Source organism: Antechinus flavipes, chromosome 3, assembly GCF_016432865.1.
Source record: "Antechinus flavipes isolate AdamAnt ecotype Samford, QLD, Australia chromosome 3, AdamAnt_v2, whole genome shotgun sequence".
Taxonomy (NCBI): Eukaryota; Metazoa; Chordata; class Mammalia; order Dasyuromorphia; family Dasyuridae; genus Antechinus; species Antechinus flavipes.
Genome location: NC_067400.1, coordinates 209,283,786 through 209,309,081, shown reverse-complemented (window position 1 = coordinate 209,309,081; position 25,296 = coordinate 209,283,786). Strand labels below are relative to the sequence as shown.

General features: G+C 37.4%; 1 protein-coding gene across 2 annotated transcripts in view; it reads left to right on the top strand.

Annotated features, from left to right (window-relative positions):
* The first annotated feature begins 765 nt into the window (after positions 1-765).
* Positions 766-25,296, top strand: part of FRMPD4 (FERM and PDZ domain containing 4) — a 743,167-nt gene continuing 718,636 nt past the window's right edge. For both annotated transcript variants that reach the window (XM_051984529.1, XM_051984531.1), the window contains exon 1: positions 766-1,617. In XM_051984529.1, the coding sequence (XP_051840489.1) occupies positions 1,577-1,617 (41 nt within the window). In that variant the 5' untranslated portion in view covers positions 766-1,576. The remainder of the gene's footprint in view (positions 1,618-25,296) is intronic.

The following is a 25,296-nucleotide window of genomic DNA, read 5'->3' as shown; positions in this document are numbered from 1 at the left end:
AGTCCCAAGAAGAACACAAAACAGGTAATTCCAACTAAAAGGAGAAATAGGAGGGGGAGAACAAATGGTAATGGTAAAACGAGGAATTAATTCTGAGAAGTAATTAGAATTTAGTTTCTTTATAGGTTATTTGATGTTATTTTTTTTTTTCAGGCAAAGATTTTCTTCTTTTTGACTCACTCCTTAATTTAGAAAAGCAAGCCTAATTTGGCTGAGAGACTCCATTTTCTCATTTTCTTGTAGAATGACTGCCCTTTCTCCTAAGCTTATCTTCTCTCAATCCCAGAGTCGCCTAATTATTTTCTCTTAAACAAAACACCTTTTGAACTTCTCTTATAACTTCCTGTCCTGTGTCAAAATTGCTATTTATTTCGAAGCTCTTCCCCTTTTTATTTCCCCTAACTATTCCTATACTGATGGCCAGTATATACCTTGTAAGACAAGTCCAAGATTCAAGTCTTCTCCTTCTTGCCCTGGCAGCTCTCCCACACCAAAACAAAACATCTGTTCTGTTTTCTTACTCCTATCCCAGCGGTCTGAAAACGACCTTTTCGCAACCATCCCTATGTAGTATTTTTTCTCATTGTATATTTAGTGTTTGGGCAACTCTGTATGTACTGACCAATATTTGGAACGGGAGAGGAAGGTGTCATTTTTTAAAAAGTCTTCCAAATTGCAGTATATAATAGGATACACACACAGAGTCACTCACACTCATACCACTGTTATAAATTAAACAAAGCCTTTAAAATTGGGTTGACGGGGTGGGGTGGGGTGGGGGGGCAGAATCTGTCATGCACAAGGGAGAATCTTCACCCTGAGAAGGGGGTGGGGTGCGGGTGCATGAAGAGAAGTAATTGGAAAGCAGCTTAATTTGGGGAGATGAAGGAAAGAAGGCAGCTGCAGTGCCGAGAGGGGGGTGTGCGTGTGTGTTAAGGCTGGCTTGCTGCTGCCACCGTCGGTCGCTCCCGCCTGCCTCCTCCTCGCTAAGTCAGTCTGCGCTTCTCCATGCATTCAGAAGCGGAGTGGGGGAGAGCCAGCCCGAAAAGACGCGAACCCCCTCCTCCCCAGCGCTGCTCTCCCTCCTGCTCTCCCCCCCGCCCGAGAAACTGCTGGGAGCATCCGGACAGGGACAGGGTACAGTGGGCAGCCGCCTTTGGGGACGCGAGCCCGGGGCCTGAAGAGGGGGCTGCTTGGCTCTGGCCACCCTCTGCCACTCAGCCTCTTCTCCTTCTTCTTCGTCTCCTCCCCGTCCTCCCCTTCCTCCTCCTCTTCCTCCTCCTCCTCTTCTTCTTCCTCCTCCTCCTTCTTCATTGAGTTTTCCCGAGGCTGGACACAGATCAATGGTTCTTCTTGGAGATGCACACTCAGCTGTCGGCCGGAGGGGGGTAGCAGCCTCTGCCTCCAGGTGCTTTCTCCCTAGAGGCTGCTGTTGCTGCTGCTGCTGCTGCTGTTGCCACCACTGTCACTTGAGACCCGGGCACGTTAAACTCCCTGAAATGGGGTTGCTGCTGCCGCTGTCTCTGCTGGAGTAAAAGGAGCGAGGGATCCCTAGTAGTCAGTCACTGCTGCCTGCATGGATGTGTTCAGCTTTGTGAAGATTGCAAAGCTGTCAAGGTAGGGGCTTCACCTTTTCCATTTCCTGTGTGGCTTTGATGCTATCCAGCCAGTGCTGTGGGCAAATAGATGCTCTTTTGGAGAGAGAAGATAAAGGTGGGAAGGGGGTGATTGTGGGGGGGTGGTGGAAGATGCTGTGAGTATCAGGATGGGGTTGGAGGAATCTGACCAGAGGCTGCAGTATACAACTTATTTCTGGTTCCTGGTTTAGGCAGGAGGTCCAGGGTTGGTGGTGGTGATGCTAATGATGATAAGTGGTGTGTGCGTGTGTGCTGACAGAGACAGAGATGAAGACAGAAGAAAAAAGTAGAAGAGACAGAGAAGCGAAGGAGAGATGAGGGAGGGAGAGAGGGAGGAAAAGGAGAGAGAAAGAAAGAAAGGAGAAAGGAGAGAGAGAGAGCGAGAGAGCGAGAGAGCGAGAGAGAGAGAGAGAGAGAGAGAGAGAGAGAGAGAGATGCATTCGCACACAAGAGAATGTTTTCTCTTAGGAAAATAACAGTGGGTGGCTCTTGATGTTGATCACATGTGTAACTGAATGTGTCCTAAGGATCACTGCTGGTTCTTCTGATAGGAGGCAGAAGTGGTTGGTTGTAGGTTGTGTATAGCCTCTCTCTTAAGGTAACAATCTTTAAAAAGCAGTAAAACCAATTGTCCCTGTTCAGCACACAAACACACATAAACATGTACACAAAGATATACACATACATATCCTGAAAAGTCAGATGGAAAGTTAGTTGAGATAGTTATTTCAAATATTTGGTATAAAGGAAGAAAAGAGGGACACAGAATCTGGGAATCCTTTTATCAGCACAGGCCTCCCCTCTTCCTCTAGAGTAGGTCCAGTTCCTTGAAAGATTTGGAAATCTTGGTCAAAGTATCCATGTTGGTGAGGCCTGCATTAACCCCAAACCAATCATGTCATGACCTATCAATGGCTGTTAGGAAAGAGGCAAGAGGGCAATAGAATGGCAGAAACTTCCACTTTTTTTTTTCCTGTTTCTGGAGCAACTTTTTTTCCTGAGGAATCCACCTGAAGTCTTCAGTGGTAGTCTGCATTTCAGATTGCTTAATTGTAATTCTAAATAGAACCATACTCTGCAGTTTTGCTATAATAAGAACCCTCAGAAAATCTTTGCATTCTCAGTTTTCATTAAATAACCTGGTTCTAAGACCAGGAGTAGGAGAGCAAAGGGTAACTAAACTTCTAGTCATTATAACCTTAAGGTGTTTTGAAAGGATACAGCCCATAGGCCCTCTGCTTGCAACACTAAAGCAACAAAGCTAGATTTCCTTTTTTTTTTTTTTTTTTTAAATCATTCCTCAGTGGCAGTTAGAAAGAGTAGGCAGAGTGAGGAATACATAGTGACTGTAGGAGACAAGGATGAGCAACCTAAGAATATGCTCAGGGACCAAAATTGATGGTGAATAGCATAACACCTCCAGTCTGCCAAGTAGTTTTAACATTTGGAGAATTTTTTAAAAAAATATTTTCTTTCATTTTCCTATACAGATTTGCCACTGTCCTATATCCATTCCCAAACAAGCTTACTTTCCTTTTTTGTTTTCCTTGATCTTCTCTATATCTCCTCATGTGTGGTATGCTAAACATTCTACCTGCCCATTTATCTCCAGGGTCCAGAGGGAGAGGGTTATAATGAAATTTTTATTATAGTTAGATTTGAAGTAAAATACATCTGTCTTAGAGCTGTCAAAAATATCAATGCTGGCCCCATGAAACAAATATTAGTGTAGGTCATTATCGTGTTTTAAATTGCTTGCCCAGGACCCAAAATCATCAAGATTTGCTTTTACATTATATTAACTTTCTCTATACTTTTGCCTGTGGCTAGTGTACAAACAGTTATCTGATAATCTACCATCTTTAGGAACATAGTTATTGACAGAAATTTATAGATTGTAGGTTAGTGTGAGGTTCTCTGTGGGATGGACTAATATCTTCTTGAAAACAAATGGAAATCAGATAATAGTAAAAAGAGACTACAATAGTTTTCCTAAAGTTCTTGCATGTTAAAAACCAAAACAATGTACCTGGCAGTTTATATAATTTATTCACTTTCGTTTTTTGCTTGGAAGAGAATTACACTACTTGAATATTAGGGAATAGGCCTTTTAAAGGTTGGTTACCTTCATGGAATTTCTCGATAGTTCTGAGTATTTACAAGCTTGAGATGTAGTAGGTCATTTTAATTGTTATTTTCTGCTGTTGATCTTTGCCAGTAGGTTGTTTCTTTTAAGGAGTAATGGTTCTGCTATTGTAAACATAAAATGGGCTGATTAAAAAATCTGTCATCCTAAGGAAATCTTTTCCCTTTCTGTAAATATAGTCAGGGTCCCCAAGCAGAGATGGGTATCTCTAGATAGTTATCAGCTTGAAGAAACACATGCTGGCAACCTGGATGTTACCCCTCTTAAGGCAGTGAAAAACATGCTTCTCTCTCTCTCTCTCTTTCTCTCTGTCTCTGTCTCTCTGTCTCTGTCTCTCTCTCTCTCTCTCTCTCTCTCTCTCTCTCTCTCTCTCTCTCTCTCTCTCTCGTTGCATTTTAGAAAAAACAGAGTTGCAGCATAATTCAAAGATACAGTATAAAAGTACTTACAAGGCTGGATTTTTCCTGATATCAAAATGGATAATCTTACTAAAGAATTTAACTTAGACCCCAGTGGTACACGACTACTTAAAATTCTTCTAGCTTAATAGAGAAGGTATCATAGTTACCAATAGCCTTAACTACCACCCCGGTTCTTATTTACTTACAGATCTGAATGAAAAAAAAAAGTAATAAAAACTTAAAGAAGAAATCACATTTGAGAATTTCTCACATGTTCTGGCAAGGAATATAATGAAGGATAATCCTACAGAATTAGAATATAGCATTAAAGCAAACTGCATGTGACAAAGACTATACTTTCCAGTGCTTTTTTAAACCAGAAGCTATGTCTTCTATAACTTATTCAACATCAAAATTCAAATTGCCTCTCAAGTATCTCCTGGCATCTCATCATCATCTTCATCATCAGTTTGCCAAACAAACCAAGTATTGGAATATCACCAACTTTCAACACTTTGTCTCATCTGTTTGAGCTGTGACCCTGGATTGGATCCATTGTAGGTAGCACAATATGTCATATCTCTCTGGGGCTATTTTTTTTCTCACCCATTCCTAATTTTCAGGTTATTAAAGTGTTTGGTAGTTTACATAGGATTTTACTTCACTGTTTCCTTGGCAACAGTTATATATCATTTTCCATTTCTTCTTGTAGATAAGAACATTACAGATGCTAGGTTTATAAACCAAGTAATGCCTATAAAAATAAGCATGTCTTTTTATTGTCACTACTTATTGTATGAGCCATGTCATTTACATGAGCTGACACATTATTTCTAATGTTTACCAAAGAATGTGGCTCAGTAGAAAAACATATGATTATGCCCCATTTTGCCCAAGGGAAATAATTTAAACTCCCAAAGTCATCAGGATTTTATGAATCTGATTGTTTCCTATGATCAGTGTGAATATGACTTCACTTCTCTCCATCCTGTTAAGATTATAGTATTTAGCTTAATGGACTCTTTCTTACTCCTGAATGGGAAAGTTACATCTTTTACTTTACTTTGTGCTTACGATATTTTCTGTATGCCTGTGGTGACTTATTGGAGGAGAGAACAGGACTCTGGCTTTAATCAAATGTATTCATTTCACTATGGGTAGAATCTGTGGGCAGTAGAATAATAGCAAGTATTATGTTTTTATAATTTGCTTAGACCCCTTTCTGTGATGCTCTGACTCTTGCAGTTTAGCAATGAAGTCATTAAGAGATTAGGCAGTGATAGGAATCATGTACCATATGTACAAATAAAATATTGCTCAAAGGGTAAAGGGGCTGTGGAGAGAACTTACCAGAACATAGTCCTTAAGCTTACAAAATTGTCTCTGCCCCTTCCTCACTTACCAGGAGTGATGCTTCTGATGCTTTTGAGTATTAGGAAACTGAAAAGGCCTTATTGTACCATTCTGTGAATTTGAATTTCCTGCATTGCTCATATTCTTTCCTCCGCGTACTGAAGCAAATGAATGAGCATGGCTACTAGACAGGGATATACTAGACAAAGCTTTATAATATATCCAGAATAATTTTGGAATGAATGAATTTAGAACTGGAATTTAATTGTGATTGACTAGTTTTGCAATGTGTAAATACAACTCCTCATAAGTACTGTCAGGAAGAAAGGAGGAACTTTTCCTTTACCATCTTAGCAACACAGGATAGAGACCAGCTTGGATTGCACTTAATAGAAAGTAAACTCCTTAAGAACAGAGGCTAGTTTTTTGTTTGTTTTTGTTTTGTTTGTGTCTTTGTATTTCCAATATCTTGCCTATCATGAACCTTTACTTAAAGATTGGAGTTTTTTGTTTGTTTGTTTGTTTGGTTTTTTTTTTTTTTTTGGTTGGTTGGGGGGGATTGAATTGAACTATAGATATTAAAGTTCTATCAAGGTTGCTAATTAAAGTGAGGCTCATCTTAAGCTTCTTTTCATCTTCTTTCCCAGCTCCCTTTCTTCGAATTCTTTCTTTGAATTTGTCTTTTACTTGCATGATCTAATAGAAGTTTGCAATTCCAAGTTATAGAAAGTCATTCTTTTTTTGTTGTTGTTGTTCTTCCCTCTTCTTTAAGCCTGACTCTTCATGACCCCATTTGTGATTTTTTTTTTGCTTTTTTTTTTTTTTTTTTTTTTTTTTTTTTAAGCTGAGCTACTAGGATAATTTGTCATTTCCTCCTCCAGATCACTTTGAGATGAGGATTAAGTGACTTATCTAGGGTCACACAACTAATAAGTGTCTGAGTCTGAATTTGAACTCATGAAGATAAATTTTTTCTCATTCCCAATCCACTGCTGTTTCTCTACTGTGCCACCTAACTCCCTGGAGAGTCCTTTAGTCTCTGTTAAGTTCTGTGTTTTCTTTCTTTCTTTTTTTTTTGGGGGGGGGTGGATATAGATCTTCTGAATATCGGGCAGTGCTGTTGGTGTGATGATGGTTGTAAGATTGAAGATGGTGGCTCTGGATTCTTGAAGACTAGACCAGTTAGTACAATCTTTGTCAGGGCAATCAAGTGACAAGGTTTCCTGGCAGTTGGACTGTGTATCTGTCATTTGAGACCTAGTCTACCTCCTTTTAGACTTGTCACAGTGAGATAGGTAGCCAAATGATTTCTTTTTCTTTTATTGTCACCTAAGCATTATGATTTGTTTGCACATTGCCTGGCACATATTCAGTGTATAATAAATGCTTGATTTATTGAAGTAGATGAATTGTCTATACCAGTGAAATCACAGATGGTCAAAGCCTTGAATGAATGAAAGGGCATTTTTGAAGTACTTACTATGTGCCAAAAAAGAGCTAAGCTCTGGGAATATCAATACCAAAAGTGAGATACTCACATTCTAATTGGAGGAGACAGTATATTCAGAATTCAGCTGTAAGATGATGGGAAAACCTGAGAAGTCCTAAGGGAACAGCTGTAGTACAAATAGCAAAGCTAATCATGGGAGAGATAATGAACTTGGATATGTGGCTGGTTTTTCTTATTTAGTTATTATACATTGTTATTACCATCTATGACAGCTATATATACATTGCTAAAGTTTGTAACTAGTTAATGTCCATCAAATGTTAATAGATTTTCTCTTTGCTAAATCTTCTTAAAAAGACTGTTTAGTTAAGAAATGCTGCTTCTTTCATGAGAGGCTGTTAGATAGCCATATTCATATTTTAAAATTGAATAATCATGGTGAATACTACTATCTTACGATTTTGAACATACATAATCCTTAGACAGATAGAAAATCTTGGATGCAGTGTATCATGGCAGCTAGGTGACACAATGGAAAGAGATCTGGAATAAGGAAAACCTGAGTTCAAATTCTACCTCAGAAACTTATTAGCTATGTAATTCTGGGAAAATCACTAACCCTCAGACTCAGTTTTCTTATCTATAAATTGGGAATAGCAATAGTACTTATCTCTTGAGAGTTGTCTTGAGGGTAAAATGAAAGGAAATATTTTCAAATTTTAAAGTGCTATACAAATGCTACTGTTATTGCTGCTGTTTTTCACTTATTTAATCTGACTGTGATTCCCATGAATCATGCTATTAATGCTATAAATTAATCTTTTGGCAAAGATGCTAGAATAGTTTAACATTTCTTTCTCAAGTGGATTAAGACAGAGGTTAAATGACTTCTCCAAGGTTACACAGATAGTAAGTATCTGAGTGTAATGACCGCGTATTTAAAGTCAGCCGGAGTCAGGAATTCAGGTTAAGGAGAAAATCTTCAATATTTATTGAAGCGAAGAGGTGAATAAAGATTGCTATAGCAAATATAGGCAAGAAAGATTGCGATAGCAAATATAGGCAGTTGCGACAGGAAGCCAGCTAAGAGAGAGCGACGCGAGCCGAGGCAACCATGGAGGCAACTGTGTCGGCAACTGTGGCAATGGCCGTCCCAAAGGTCTCTCCTCCCCTTCCTTCTCCACTCCCCTGCCTCCACCCACCAAAATCGTCATTTCCTATACAACACATCAGGACTTGCACAAAGAGTGGGTGGGGGCCATTCTTTCTCCAAGCTTATCTATTAATAGAGTATGGTCCAATTACTATTTAGCCTCATGTGCTTGGGACCTCAGTGCATCAACTCAAGCCTCAGCCCATTACATCTCCCGCTTTCTTTTGTTTTAGAACACAGGTGATCATGCCATCCCTGACTCCTCAGGGAGGTCAGAGCCCCCAAGGGGAGGTGATCACACCCTCCCTGATTTCTCAGGAAAGGAGGTGAAAGCACCGAAAAGGAAGTGATCACGACCCCCCTGACTTCTCAGGAAGGGAGGTGAAAGCACTAAAAAGGAGATAATCACGCCCTCCCTGACATCTCAGGAAGGGAGATGAAAAGCACCAAAGGGAAGTGGGGGTTGCTAGCAGGTTTCTGGGCTCAAGGGTCTTATTATGCACAAACCCATCAGCATGGGAACACATAGCACATAGCAACAACGCAGAGACTATTAGTGATGACTCTCCCCACAGTCAGTGCAGGCTTGATGTGGTGTAACAAACATGAATTATGCACCCAAGTAACGGTATAACAAACAATATAAATCAACAGTATGATGTAAAAGATTGCCAGAAGTCCTAGAAGGAGAGTATGTAAACAGCAGTCACACATACACCTCTTCAGCAGCCAAGAGATAGTCCAAAACCAGTCTATTGTCCATTGCTTCACATATCAGGGAATCCAATGATCCCCCCAAGTTTTTGAAGTCCAGCAAAAGTCTTTTTATGTCTTAGGGAATCCAATGATTCCAGCAGATTTTGAAGTCCTGTAACAGTCTTATCATTTCTCAGAAAATCCAATGATTCCTGAGGGCTTTGAAGTCCAATGATTTTCTATGTCCATGAGTCAAACGCCATAACTGCCACACTCTTTCAATGGTGAGCACAATCAGCAACAGAACCACCGATGTTTCTTGGGTCTTCTCCTTTGTTTCAAGGGTCTGCTCCGTCTCTCTGCGATGGACAAGGCGAATACGGCTCGTTGGCACCCATCTGATTCCTTCTCCACCTGTAGAGATACAAGCAAACCCTCTCCCCCAAGCAGTTAGCCTATCTGGTCCCTTCCATTCACCACTTTCTGGGTCTCTCCACATCACCTGGCGATTATCTAAAGATAGTGGAGCTGCTCGCACTGGACATTGCCCTTCCGGTGGGTTATAAAACCTGTCTGCCGGAGCCAGTGCATCTTTGTCAAAAATCAAGAAGTTAATAGTATAAAGTGCTAGATTTAGAAGCTCTCTAGGGTTACCTGTGGCTCCCCCTTTCTTTTGTTTTTGGAGCAGCGTCTTAATATCTCTGTTTCTCCTCTCTACTATTGCCTGTCCTTGAGGATTAAAGGGTATGCCAGTGGTGTGTAAAATCTTATACTGTGCACAAAAGTGTGCAAAATGTTTGGAGGTGTATGCAGGACCATTGTCTGTTTTTATTGCTTGTGGCACACCCATAATGGCAAATGCTTGCAGGAGGAATTCAGTGACCACTCGGGCTGTCTCTTTTGCTGCTGGCATGGCAAAAGTGAATCCTGAAAAGGTATCTACCACAACATGGATAAAAGACAGACGACCGAAAGATTTATAATGGGTCACATCCATTTGCCAGATTTCATTGGGTCTCAAACCACGAGGGTTCTTCCCTGGAGGCAGTGTAGGAGCATGGAAAGGAAGGCAAGCCGTACAGCTTTTTACTATGCTCCTAGCTTCCTCTTTTGTAATCCCAAATTGCAAACGCAAAGCTCGAGCAGCCTGATGGTACTTAGAATGGGATTCCTGGGCCTCCTGAAATAAAGGTGTACTGGCCAACATAGTTAAAAGGCTATCTGCCTTTGAATTCCCATCAAAAATAGGGCCTGGGAGTCCACTATGTGAGTGGACATGCAAGATATAAATCTTACCTGGATGTTTTCTCACTTGCTCCTGAAGTTCCTTAAAGAGCTGATATATATTAGAAGCTGCAAATTTTATTTGGGCTGTGGCAATTCTTTGTACCACACCTACTGAATAGGCTGAATCAGATATTATATTTATGTCTCCTGGGTAATAAGTGAGAGCTAACATGATTGCATACAATTCGTTCTGCTGAGTGGACTGAAAAGGAGTTCTGACTACTCTCTTTATGGTTAAATCATGAGAGTATACAGCACAAATATTGTGTTTGGATGCATCTGTAAAGATAGTTGGTCCTTTAAGGGGAACTTTAGAAACTTTTTCTTCAAGAATCCATCGCCAATTATGTAAAAGTCTGGTTATCTTTAATGGAGACCCATGTATAAAATTAGGAGCCATGGCTAATAAAATTTGCCACTCTGGGATGGTCTCACAACACACATTAATTTGTGTATTGGTGTAAAAGGTGTATATCTTATCAGGTCTTGCCCCAGATAATTGTACTGCTCGCTTAATGGCCTTTAACAAAATTCTAGCCACAAGCACTGGGTAAGGAGTAAGACTTTGTTCTGGTTGTGCCGGGAGGTTCACCCACTCTATCACACTGTCTCCTTGATGAAGGACTGCTGTGGGTGCCTCTTGTGTGGCAAAAACTGTTATTTCCAAGGGTTTTTGAGTGACTCTCTCAACCACATTGGATAAAGCCAATTCAACTTCTCTCAAAGCCTCTTGAGCTTCTTTTGTAAGCTGGCGTGGTGAATTTAAAGCACTGTCTCCCCTTAAAATATCATATAATGGTTGTAACTGATAGGTAGTCAAGCCTAACACTGGTCGCATCCATTGGATATCTCCTATCAATTTCTGAAAATCATTTAAGGTGTTTAGCTTCTCTGTTCTTAAGGACAGTTTTTGTACTGTAAGCACCTTAGGGTATACTTCATATCCTAAATATTGAAAAGGAGCATGTCTTTGAATTTTCTCTTCAGCTATGTATAATTTGTAGTATCTTAGTGTTTCTATGGTCTTTTGTAGACATGCTTCTAACATTTGTTCCTCAGGTGCACATCCCAATATATCATCCATATAATGTAATAGTATAACTTTTGGAAATGCTTTTCTTATTGGAGCAAGAGCAGCAGCAACATACATTTGACACATAGTGGGGCTGTTTTTCATTCCCTGTGGCAAAACTGTCCATTCATATCTTTTATAAGGCTCAGCTAAGTTAACGCTGGGCACTGAAAAGGCAAATCTTTTCATATCCTCCTTATCCAGAGGGATAGAATAGAAACAATCCTTAATATCGATGACCCAAAGAGGCCACTCTCTAGGCAATTGAGTAGGAGATGGAAGTCCAGGCTGAAGAGTTCCCATAGTTTCCATCTGTTCATTTACTTTTCTTAAATCAGTGAGCATCCTCCATTTTCCTGATTTCTTTTTTACAACGAACACTGGGGAATTCCAAGGACTTAGAGAAGGTTGTAAATGTCCTTGTTCAAGCTGTTCCTGTACTATATCTAATAAGGCCTGAATTTTATCGCTACCCAAGGGCCACTGTTCTATCCACACTGGTGTATCAGTTTTCCATTGGATAGGAACAGGTGAAAGTGTTGGCAGGCCTTCAACAGCAGCCCTGCTTAAAAAACCGAAGTACTCATTTTTAACCCTAATTGTTGTAAAACATCTCTTCCCCACAGATTGATGGGGAGTTTTTCAACTATAAAAGGAGTAAAAACTCCTGTTTTGCCTTCAAAAGTCCATCTCATAGGGGCAGCACTAACTTCAGCTGCTATTGATCCTCCTACTCCAGACATATAGGTGTCTGCTTTAATCTTTGGCCAGTGACTGGGCCAATTGGCACCTCTAATAACTGTACGATCTGCACCTGTGTCTACCAATCCTTCCAATGGTAGGCCATTTATATAGATCGTGAGCATAGGTCGGTCAGCTGTTACTGCTGCTGTCCAGTAAATTCCTGGATTTTGTGGTCTGGAGTCAGAACCTAGGTGACTATCACCAAGTTGCTTATTAGGATTCTGTATGAGTAAACCTGATGCTACTACGTCTCCTGGGTGATAAGTCACACATTGTCTACCTGTATTAGTGACTGGGATATTATCTACACATTCCCCAGTTTCCCACATCAGTGTGTGGATGGACACTGTTTTGTACGTACAAAAAGGAGGTGAGATGGTCAAGCCTACTGTGCCTGGAGGTAAGGGATCCATAAGCTGGAGAGGAACAGATTTCACCTCTCCAGGGGGTATCTCAGTTGTCCCAGCTGCATACAGCTCTATTCTCCCCAATTGTAATTCCCTTCTGCCATCAGGTTGCTTCTTGGCTGGTTGACTGTGTAATCCCCTTCTCCCATCATATGGCTTTCTGGCTGATTGGTCATGTCTGGATACTGGACTTCTAGGCCCTCCCTGGGTGCACCATTGGCTGCCATCATGCCCCAAGTGTTTTTTGCCCTGGGCCCTGGGGCTGGGCCCCTCATCCCGTTTCCCTGAATCTGTCTGCATTCTGAGGCCCAATGGAAGCCTCTGTTGCATTTTGGACATGGGGTTTGGGGTCTTGTTCTCCCACCTTGTTTTCCCATTCTATCTCTATACCAACATTGAGCTTTCAGATGCCCTACTTTTCCACACTGAAAGCATCTACGAATCTCTCTGGAAGTCCCTTGCCAAGAGGGATTCTGTCTTCCCATGTTTGAATTTTGGGAAGTCTGCACCATAGCCTGGGTATAAAAGGCACCTGTGTCCACTGTGGCACAGCGTCTTATGATCTCCTCTAAAGGAGCATCCCTGCGCAGTCCTAGTATAATTCTTCTGCAAACCTCATTAGCATTTTCCTTAGCAAGTTGCCTTATCAAAACGTCTGTTATTGGATTTTCTCCATTTGTTCTTGTGATAGCTGTCTGCAAGCGTCCCACAAAGTCAGCGAAGGGTTCATTTGGCCCTTGTGTTATTTTTGTGAAGGCCCCCCTCTTGTCGTCTTTATTGTGGAGGGAAGCCCACGCTTTGATAGCATTAACAGCAATTTGCTCATATGCTGCTACAGAATAACTAATTTGTGCTGCGACATTTGCATAAGGACCTGTACCTGTAAGTAGGTCATAGGTGATTGCAGCATGAACTCCACTTTGACTATTTTGTTGGGCTTGTATCCTACAGAGCTCACTATATTCAGAAAGCCACAAGTAGTTCTGTCCAGGTTCTAGGCATATCTTTGCTATAGATTTCCAGTCATCAGGGGTCAAGACTTCAAAAGACAAATTTTGTAATAGCATCTTAACATAAGCTGATGTAGCCCCATAAAGAGTGCAAGCTTTTTTCAGGTCTTTGAGGATATCTATATCAAAAGGAGAGTATCTTCTACTTTCTTGACCTGAAGAATCAAACTGTTGAATAACTGGAAAAATGTGGTGTTGGATTTCCAATACATTTCTCCCTTCTTCTTTGGCCTTAATTAGTGCCTTTTGCAATCTACTCAAAGGAGCAGCTGGACGCTGTGGAGGAGGGGCTGGATGCTGGGGGGGAGGTGCTGGTGCTGTCACTGCCCCCCCCCACTACCCCTCCTCCCTCCATCCCGGAGGGTGGAGTTGATGGAGGAGAGTCAATTACCTGCTCCTCAGGTGGGGCTAAAGCTGCCTCAGATTCACCCCGCCCTTGAGCCTCACTTAAGTCTTCATGCCCTGTGGGGATATGGCCATTAATCTGTTCTTTGTCTTCCTCCTTTACCTCAGGCTTCCGCATTTGGCCATTCTTAGAGTTTTTTCCTTTTCTCCTAAAACTAGTACGGTATTTTAAGGCCATCTGTATCGTATTGTATAAATAGAATGCCTCGAAGGGAACTGACTGAGGGTTGTCAATGTTATAATCAGAGATCTGTTGACCAACCAATGCCCAGTTACCCAGAGAGATTTGCTCTTCCTCTAAGAACCCAGGGGAGGTAAGTTTTAATGTACTCAAAAGTTTAGCTGCGTGTTCCCAAGATACAACTAGCCCTTCCTCTTCTATCAGGTCACGCAGGCTTTTTATAACACCACTCCTGGGTGGGGCAGGGGTTGGGGGGTTTGGGGTGGGGGATGGAGAATCTTTACCTAGGATCTGTCCCATTTCAGCCAAAAAGTTACTGCTTTCGTCTTTAAGAAAATAAGTTCCCTGTTTGTCTTATACTCACCTAAGTTCCTGGTCACTGGAGACTTCTTCAATGAAAGAAGGGTCCTTGGTTCCCACGCTTGGGCGCCAAATGTAATGACCGCGTATTTAAAGTCAGCCGGAGTCAGGAATTCAGGTTAAGGAGAAAATCTTCAATATTTATTGAAGCGAAGAGGTGAATAAAGATTGCTATAGCAAATATAGGCAAGAAAGATTGCGATAGCAAATATAGGCAGTTGCGACAGGAAGCCAGCTAAGAGAGAGCGACGCGAGGCGAGGCAACCATGGAGGCAACTGTGTCGGCAACTGTGGCAATGGCCGTCCCAAAGGTCTCTCCTCCCCTTCCTTCTCCACTCCCCTGCCTCCACCCACCAAAATCGTCATTTCCTATACAACACATCAGGACTTGCACAAAGAGTGGGTGGGGGCCATTCTTTCTCCAAGCTTATCTATTAATAGAGTATGGTCCAATTACTATTTAGCCTCATGTGCTTGGGACCTCAGTGCATCAACTCAAGCCTCAGCCCATTACATCTGAGACTGAGTTTGAATTAAGGTTTTCCTGACTTGAGACCCAGTACTCTATCCTCTGAGACATCTAACTGCCCAATATAAATGTGAGCTATTATTATTATTATTATGCATCACCATCACCATTTATATTAGAAGACCATAATAACTACGTTGGGACTAAAGCATATAATTGGTTAACATCCATCAAGCATTAACATATTTTTCCTGAGTTGATAATCCTTTTCAAAAACAAGTTATTTATTTAGAACTACTTTCTTCACTGGGGGCTCTTGGAAAATTGTACAATTTTTGAGCTTTGATGTTGACTCACTCAATTGATAAGAGTCCTAGATTGTATATTAAATAACCATTTTTTTTTTATTTTTTGGTTTGCTGAGGCAATTGGAGTTAAGTGTCTTGTCCAGGATCACAGAGTTAGGAAGTTTTAAGTATCTTAAAACTGAAGTCTCCTGACTTTAAAGCTGGCACTATCTAGCTGCCCCAATAACCAATTTTCAAGTCCTGATTCTAACATTTAGCAGTTGTATAAGTGTATAAGTTCCCCATGCTGTATATTTTAGGGATTTGCAGATTGTTTGCCATTTGCTGAGATTGATTTTAACAAGTCTTCAATCATCACAATTTTTTAGGGAAGGAAGAATTGTCATTAATAATTAAGGTTGCTGTTGATATATAGTAAATAAAAATTGTATAATATGCTGCAGAGGGGCAGCATAGAACAACAAATAGAGATGTTCATTTCTTAGACTTGAATTTAAGAAGATCTGGTTTTGTGACCAAAGGCAGGTTGTCCCAGGCACCTCTCAAAAACTGATTGTTTGGTGGACAGCAGGTCTAGATATGCATTAGTGGGAGGACTTTCCAAACACAGAGTTCCCTATATTGAACCAAATTCATCTCACAAAGTTCCTCAGAACCAGTAGTGGAAATTAGGAGAGGTAAGTTTTGTGGCCCTTTGGCTGTACATTGGCTATACATCTGGTGACAATGTTGAGTGATTTTCACTAATCTGTTTATAAACTATTTGAATCTAGATTCATAGATTAGTTGTGTACACACCAACTAAATGGAGTTAGTCTGTATCATTTTGAGGTTGGATTTTTCTTGCTCTTCTTGTCCACTGAAAAAAATTATGTTACATTTGGAAAACTATAATGAAATGAAAGACTACAGCACCTTCTCATTCTTATGAAGGAAAAGCATTTTAAAAACAGACATCAATTTCTACCAATTTAGGTCATTATGCATACAGGTTGTGTAGGTTATCTCAAAGACATCTAAATCTTAGTCTTAGATAACAAAGTGTACATTCCCCCCACCAATGTGAGACAATATGATGAGGTCTGCTGCTTGCATAGTTTTTTTTTTTTTTTAGAAATACATATGTAATGTTTGGGAGCAAAGAAATACTATGTAAGAATAATTAGTGGGTGAATTTATGTATATCTATTTTAACACTTTCGTGGCAAAGATAATTTTTCAATCTTGTTGGCTGAAAAATCACTGCAATCTATAAATGTTAGATTGTTGGTAGGAGTTCAGAAAACAGTAAACATAAGTGTACTTTCTTTAGATGAGGGCTAATAGGTTTTTGTAGATACTTTAACTCCAGCATCCTCTCTTAATTCAGATTCTATGTTGGGACAAAATGAGACACTCATGAGTCACTGAATAAAGGAGCTTTACTTTGTTCAAATGCAATAAAGATATACAGCAAGGAAACAAGGACACTTAGCTTTTGTAGATGCCACCCGCCTCATCTCCATCTGGAAACTCATCTGGTGAGTAAATCATCAAAGTATGTTGACTCCATCTTAGGCTACCACCCATTCAGAGCACACTCTTCTATGTCCCAGACAAGGAAGATGCATTCAAGGGAAGCTGGAGCCAATTAGTTTGGAAGGAAGAAGGAAATCAAGGAAGGAACAAGATGCAGGAAACCCAGGGACACTGAGTCAAGAGAACACTAGTCCTATCACATAGATAAACTTTTTTATTTCTGACTTAAAATCTGGAGAATTAGAGAAGATCAAACTGGAAAGAGCTCTGGATTAGGAGTTGAAGACCTGATTGAATCTATTTCTAAAGCCTATTATCCATATAACTTTGGACAGATCACTTTATCTTTCAAAAAAAATGTTGAATTAAATAATCTTTAAGTACCTTTCTGATGTAAATCTATGCTCCAATGAATTATAATTTTAGTCTCTAAGTATTAGAACTGGGGTTTAAAGTTTAAAACTAATATTTTATTGCTAAAATTTACCAAATTATCTATGTTTATATTGGGAGAATTCGAAGAATTCCTCTTTCAGAGTTGGATTAAATGTATTAGAAAGGAAAATATAGAGCACAAAAGAATATTGATATCATTAGGATTGTGATACTTACATAGATTTTTGAAGAAGAATGTTAAAGAATTGACATTCTCAGTATCTTTTGGCATCTTTACAAAAATTGATGCCATTACTACTATATAATACTAGTATTTATATATAATAAATATTAGAATACTAATACTAAATATTAAATATATGAAAGTATCAAAATATTACACATATCCTCAACATATTATTACATAATAAATACAACAGACAATAAGGGAAATATGAACAAAAGATCAAGATCTAAATGAAGACTATGTAACAGAATACTAAATAGTGGGTAAAGAGCACAATACTGAAACAATTAAATAACCAATAAATACCTATTAAGCAACTATTATATGACAAGAGCTTGGAATGAAAACACAATAAGCGAAAAATTCAAGAAATTCACATACAATAGGAGGAGAAGAGAATAAGACAGGGATGATAAATATATTCAGAATGACAACCTATGAAGGGATCTTGCGGTATGAGTGTATAATATTATATGACAAGAGCTTGGAATGAAAACACAATAAGTGAAAAATTCAAGAAATTCATGATAAATATATTCAAAATGACAACTTATGAAGGGATCTTGGGGTATGAGTGTATAATGCTGATCTGTGAACAGTCCAACTCAGATTCAATCAGAGCCAAACATTAATTATTCTATTGACTTGTCTATTTAAGAATTTTCTCTTACAAGGTTCAAAGTAAGTTGACTCTGAAATTATGTCAGAATATATAAAATTTACAATTTTTTCACCAATTGGTTCACTTATTCTCTTTCCAGAATAAATTAGAAAAATAACTTATATCATCATTACCATGTTCATTATCATTATCAAAGCTAATGTTTATATAGCAACTAATATGGGCCAGGCATTTTGGTAAATCTCATTTGATGCTCAAAACAGTCTTATTTCCTCATTTTACAGATAAGGAACCTGAGGCAAACAAATGTTAAATGATTTGCCCAAGCTCATTCAATCTAGTGTCTGAGGTTGAATTTGACTCAGGTCTTCCTGATTCCTTGTCCAGAACTTTGCCTATCTTAGATATGAAATTTGTGCTTAGACAAAATCACTATTAATGATCTTTAAAAAAAAAATTTTTTTTGCAGTATCAGGCAAAAGGCATAGATAATCATTTAAGCAATGCACAGAGAAATTCATTGTGACTTGTAACTAGAGATACTTCTGTTTTCTAGGAAAGAAGAGCATCTGGTTGGACTTCTTTCTCACTGTCCTCAGGGTTTGGTTCACCCTGAGCTCAACTACATCATAATATTCTACCAGGTTGCTATTTTCTCTTCTGTCTTTCTAGATCATGGGCTTATATCCCTGCTTTTCAAGTTTCCTTGTGTTTCTCCTCATGTACATGTGCTACACTCAAGACAGAAAGGTCATTAGAACCACCATCACCCCAAATTTAATCCTCCTGAACAAGTTGAAGTTTCTCAGGAATGTCCATTTATAGTCTAACCCAAGCATTATGTATCCTTCTGAGAAAATACTATAAAGTTTCTGTCATCCTATTAAACTGCTGTTGTTATTTTTAAATTTTTTTGGTTCAGTTGTTTCAATTATTTCTAACTCTTTTTGATCCCATTTGATTTTCTTGGGAGAGATACTGGGATGGTTTGGCATTTCCTTCTCCAGATCATTTTACATATGAGAAAACTGAGGCAAATATGGTTAAGTCACTTGTCCAAGTTCATGCAGCTAGTAATAAGTGTCTGAGGCCAGATTTGAGCTCAGATCTTCCTGAATCCAGGTCCAGATCTCTAGCCACTGAGTGAGCTAGCTGCTCCAAAGACAGTATTCCAAAGTCTGGGAATATTTAAGGCAATTTTTTTTTTAAGAGGGGAATAAAGCCACTAGTAGTTAGACATCTAGAATGATGGAAAAGGTAGCAACTGAATTAAACCTTGAAGGAAAGTAGGCATTTTAGTAGTCATAGGTGAGGAGGCAGCATTCCAGGAACAGGAAACAATCTGTACAAAGGCATAGAGATAGAGGAAAGAGGCATGCAAAGTCATATAAGGAAATTTAGAGTACATGAAGAGAAATATTATACAGGCAGAAAAGTAGATTGGAACTAGCTTGATAAGGGCTTAAAATGCCAAATGAAGGAGTTCGTAATTGACCCTAGGAGTAATAATGGGCCAATTAGGTGATGCCATAGTGCACAGAGTACTGGCCCTGGAATAAAAAAGACTCTTTTTCCTGAGTTCAAATCTGGCCTCAGACACTAGCTGTGTAACCCTGGGTAAGTCACTTAATTTTTATTTCAGTTTGCTCATCTGTAAAATGAGATGGAAAGGAAATAGCAAACCCCAAATGAGTCATGAAGAGTAGGACACAACTGAAAAATGACTGAACAACAACTAAAATGATAAAGAGCCACTAGAGTTTGTTGGCTTTGACATGAGTGGACCCATATGTTAAGAAAATGACTGTGTGGAGTGTGGAGAATAAATTTGAGTGGAAAGAGACTTGAAGCAAAGAGGTCAATTAAAAAGATAAGAGGAGAGGAAATGAAGGTTTGAGACAGAGCTAGTACTACTAGCCATGCCAATAGAAGGAAGAAGCAAATTCAAGAAATGCTGTGGTAGTAGAAATGGCAAGATTTGTCAATAATTAGGTATGTGGGTCAAGAGAAAGCAAAGTATGTGTTCTCCACAGAATTAATAAAGCCCATAAGAGAAATGGGTTTTGAGGAAAATACAATAAATTCTGTCCTATAAAGTTTATTGAATTTGTAATGTTCTTGGGAAATTCAATTTGAAATATCTAATAGGAAGATAGTCATACTAGTCTGCAACTCAGAAGAAAGACTCGGTTTAGTTATAGGAGTGATCTTCATAAAGAAGAGAATTAAACCAATGGAAGATAATTTGGTTACTAAGTGAAAGGATGTAAAAAAAAAAAAAGACAGGAGAGACCTGGCCATTTATTGTTGTGGTTGTTTAGTCATTTCACTCAGTTACAACTCTTTGGCTTATGTTGATGGATAAGGGACTGCATGATAATCTAGCAAAGAAGTCTAGGAGAGCAATCAAATTATGGAGTGATATAACTAATAAATGTTTTTTTTTTAAATTTTTTCTATATATCTTTAGGAAAAAAGATTACAACAGCATGTAGATGTTCATAGGGATGTGGAAAATTTAACATTTTCATTTATGAATGAAATATATTTTCATTATATATTTGTGTATGATGAAATAATTGTCATTATATAATAAACAAAACTCTCAGTAGATATATAAAAAGTCTTCAACAAAATGAAGCATAACATTAAACATCTTAACAAGAGGCAAAAATTCAAATATAGTCAATATGATTAATGTATGTGTAATAAAAGTCGTACAGATGTCATGGAAGGTCAGGAAGACTGAAAATTAGGAAAAGGCTATAAGATTTGTCATTTAAGAGGTCCTTGTTAACTTTGGTGAGAGCAATAAAAATAAATAACTGGGAGAGAAGAATAATGGGACAACAACAATATAGGAAGGCAGTAAGATAATATTTAAAAGAAAAATTATTTATCTAAAATACATTAAGGCTATTAATCTGAATAATTTTAAACGAATAAATAACAAAAGAGGAAGTTTTTAAAATCAAGAGTAAAATTTGTAAAATTGAAAATGAAATGAGGATTAAATTTATAAAGAGTATAAAAAACTGTGTTAAAAAAATTGATAATCCCTTAGTTAACTTTAGTATGGGGTGGGGTGGAGTGTGGGGTATTAGTAGAAGACAGTTGTTAACTCTGAGCAGCTTTTTTTTTTTAGTCTATATTGTTGACATTTTTTCCAACACCTTATTAATCCTAGACAATCAACAAAACAATAAATTAAGCTTTATTTTTAAAATTGGGATTGACAGTCATTGCAGAGGAAATTAACAAAATTATCAGGGATTGCTAGATCCCATTATAATATAGCATAAATGAAAATTGATAAGGAAATACAAAATTTTCTACAAAACTATAAAACCTTCAACTTGACAAAATATAAGAAAGAGAGAGAGAGAGAGAAAGAGAGAGAGAGAAAGAGAGAGAGAGAGAGAGAGAGAGAGAGAGAGATTTTAACCTGACCGCAAGAAAGAAAGAAAGAAAGCAATTAAGGAAGCCAATGAGAACCAGTGAAACCAGGATGGGGATGGGTAAAATCTTAAATTTTTTCTACTTATGATTCCCTTTTTTGCCCAAGAAATTTATTTTTGTGACTCCAGATAGATAGATATACAAAATAAGCATACAAATCATAATTTCATGACTCCCACATTCAGTTACAAAATCCCGTAAGAGTCACAATCTGTGTTTTAAGAAGGTGGTGTTTAGGTCATGAGTTCTTAATGATTTGTTGTTGTTATTGTTTATGTTCTCTTTTGACATGTGGAGAAAGCTTCTGGTTCCTTTCCCAAAGTAATGTTTCAAAATGTATAAAATAAAATAGAATTGAAAACAAAATATATTGAAACTGCTATCAAAAAAAAATTTTTTTTTAAATCACTGATTCAGGTTAAGAAGACAATAGATGGATTTTAGACGTGTCAAATGCTAAATGCCAGGATAACTAGGTGGCACAATAGATAGAGCACTGGGTTTGGAATCTGGAAGACTGATCTTAACTTCAAATTCAGGCTTAGATACTTACTAGCTCCATGAGTCTGGACAAGTTACATAAACCTGTTTGCTTCAATTTTCTCATCTGTAAAATGAGTTATAGAAGGGAATGGAAAACCACTCCAATACCAAGAAAACCCCAAAATGGTTTTGTGAAGAATCAGACATGATTGAAAAACAACTAAGCCCAAAGAGAATAAATGCTAAAAAAAAAAAGTCTTCTCAATTATAGATTAAGACATTTCCTTTTCTGAGACAAAAATGGGTTTGATATATAAACAATGGAGGAACAAAACAGAAATAGAAAATGATGGACTACTATAACTAATGAATGTTGCTTTAAAATTTTTCGATATATCTTTAGCAAAAAGATTACAGTAATATATCAAAATATGTATTATCAAATTATGCTTATACTGAGGAAGTAGACAATCTTTCAACATTATAAAATGATTTCTATAATATGATAAACAATAAAAACATTATCTCAAGAGAAGTACAAAAAGTCTTCCATAAAATGCAGCTCTATTTTATGTTAAAAATCTTAACAAGAGCTAAGAATTCAAATATATTTGACATGATTAATATATATGAGATAAATGTCATATATATGTATGCCAATATAGCTACAGTATATATGTTGGATTGTTTATAATACAGAATTTCAATATAGAATATTCGTATGCACATATACATATTTATAAGCTAGAAATGTCATTCTCAATGGTAAAAAACTGAAAACATCATAAATGAATTAGAAGGTAAAACCAAAAAAATTTCCTTCCCCCACTATTATTTGACAAAAATGCTAGAAATGCTAACTATAACAGTAAGAAAAGAGAAAGAAATTAAAGGAATAAATATTGAGAAAGAGTAGGCAAAGTTATCTCTATTCAAAAGTGATATGATGTTTTATCTAGAAAACCCCAGAGAATCAATGAAGAAACTTATCAAGATGATTTATAGCTTCAATAAAGTATCAGTATACAAATTAAGCCCATAAAAATCAACAGCATTTCAGTTCAGTACTAACAAAATCAGGAGGAAGTAATAGAGGGATTCCACTCAACATAAAAAAAAAAAAAAAGCATGAAAATATATGGGAATTAAACTATCAAATTATGCAGAGAACTTTCATAAATAGAACTACAAAAGACTGTTTGCAGAAACAGAAAGCAATAAATGGAGAGATATTCATTGCTGGTGGCTGTACTGAACTAATATAATATAAATTATGCTATTTAATCTACAGAATTAGTGCTAAACTAGGCAATATAAGCAGTTGCTTTGTGTAAAATAATAGCAAGATTCATCTTACAGGAGCAAAAAATTAAAGAAATCCAAAAGTTCAAGGGAAAAATATGGGAAAACAGTTCTTAAATAATATTATATATTGATAAAAACTGAAATAAGGGATAGCTAGATGGTTCAGTGGATAGAACCTAGGTCTTAGAGTTAGAAAAACTGGGTTCAAATTCATCCTTAGACACTTAGTAAGTCTATGATCCTTGGCAAGTACCTTAATCTCTGGAGAAGAAAATAGAGAACAATTCCAGTACTTTTGGAGAAAACCCCATGAACAATGTGGCGCACATGTCACAAAGAGTAAGACATAACCTACTGACTGAATGACAACAGCAAAAAACATTGAAACAATTTAGTATTTCCATTAAGAATACAAAATATGAAAGATTCAAAAATATATGATATTGTGTATGGACTGATACTGACAAAAGTAGAACCATAAGGAAAGTAAACATTGACTTTTACATGACTTAAATGACATTAAAATGGCATTTGGTACTTTCATTTACAATAGAATTTTGATCAAATGGAATGAGTAGAATTGATTCCTGTAGACTGAAATTGGAACATAATGAAGAGGAAAGTAGCTTAGGAATAGGAGGAGGGAAAGACAGATCTGGGAATGTCTGGGTTATTAAATGAAATAATTCTGATGAACTGTATGTATATATGTAGATGTGTATATACTCAAATATTATTTTAAATTTGAATATTATATTAACATTTGAATATATATACATTCAAAACATGCATATATATGAGTAGATATGCATATATATATACATACTCACATATGTATATAGAGACAGTCTAACACACATACGTGTATGTATATTCATATGCATACTCATATATGTGTATTATCAAAGGTATTGTTGGGATGTGATTGTGGTATAAAAATATTCATGTTTTTTTCAGTTGGGAACAATACTTTGTGATTCCATTTGGGGTTTTCTTGACAAAGATACTGGAGTGGTTTGACAATTTCTTATCCAACTTATTTTGCAGATGAGGAAACTGAGGCAAATGTCTGAGGCAGGATTTGAATTCATGAAAATGAGTGTTTCTGACTTTAAACTCTGGTATTGTACCACCTAGCAGCAGTATAAAAAAAAAAAACCCACATACATCTAACATTTAAAAATCATTCCAAAAATGACATAAAAAATACTTTATTTTCTTAAATTTTATAGCAAAATAGATTGATTTTACATTGCATCATAAAAGGATAAAGTAAAAACTACCCAAACTTATTATTATAGCAGGGAAAAATTAGGAGGATTAGTGAGATACTTGTTCCTGGTTCTGTCATTGTCATGAACTTGGGCAATAATCTGAACTCTGTGCCTTTGTGATTTAACTATACAATGAAAAAATAGTGATAATATTTGCCTTCACATAATATTAATAAAATGCTTGAAATAACTGTGAATGAGAGGTGCAAAATAGATAAAAGCAGAATAGCATGAATTGTCAAAAATCTTTTCTATGAAGTACTTTAAGCACCTGTGATTTATTAGTGAATCCATAGTGGCCTATAACAGCTCCCTCTTTGGTCTTAAAGAGTTTCTGTAACCCCAAATATCCTTACATTGAATCTAACCTGGTGATGTAAATTTTGCATGACTATTCAGTTTAATGATAATTTACTTAATGACTCATCAGAGTATAGTGCAAAATATTATGGTGTGTATTAGGAAAACATTGACCAAAACAAAAAGCAATTTCTTCCCTTAAAGATATTATAATATATTGGAAAATGTTCAGTTATTTCAGTCATGTTTGACTCTTTCTGACTTCATATGAGATTTTTATGGTAAAGATACTAGAGTGGTTTGTCATTCCCTTCTTCATCTCATTTTAAAGATGAGGAAACTGAGGCAAACAGGGTTAAGTGACTTCCCAAGGATCACACAGCAAATGTCTGAAATAAGATTTCAATATGTGAATATGGGTCTTCCTGATTCTAAGTCCAGGGCTCTATCCATTGCACTACAAATATAATATGTGGATAAATTAGTAAACACAAAATAATTTAAGGAAATAAGTTAAAAGTTAAATAAACACATGATAATTTGAAGAGTCAGAGAGGGCACTAGGAACTAGGGAGATAAGGAAAATTTTCATTTAGGAGATCATACTCAATCTGAAGCTAGGTAGTTCTCTGAA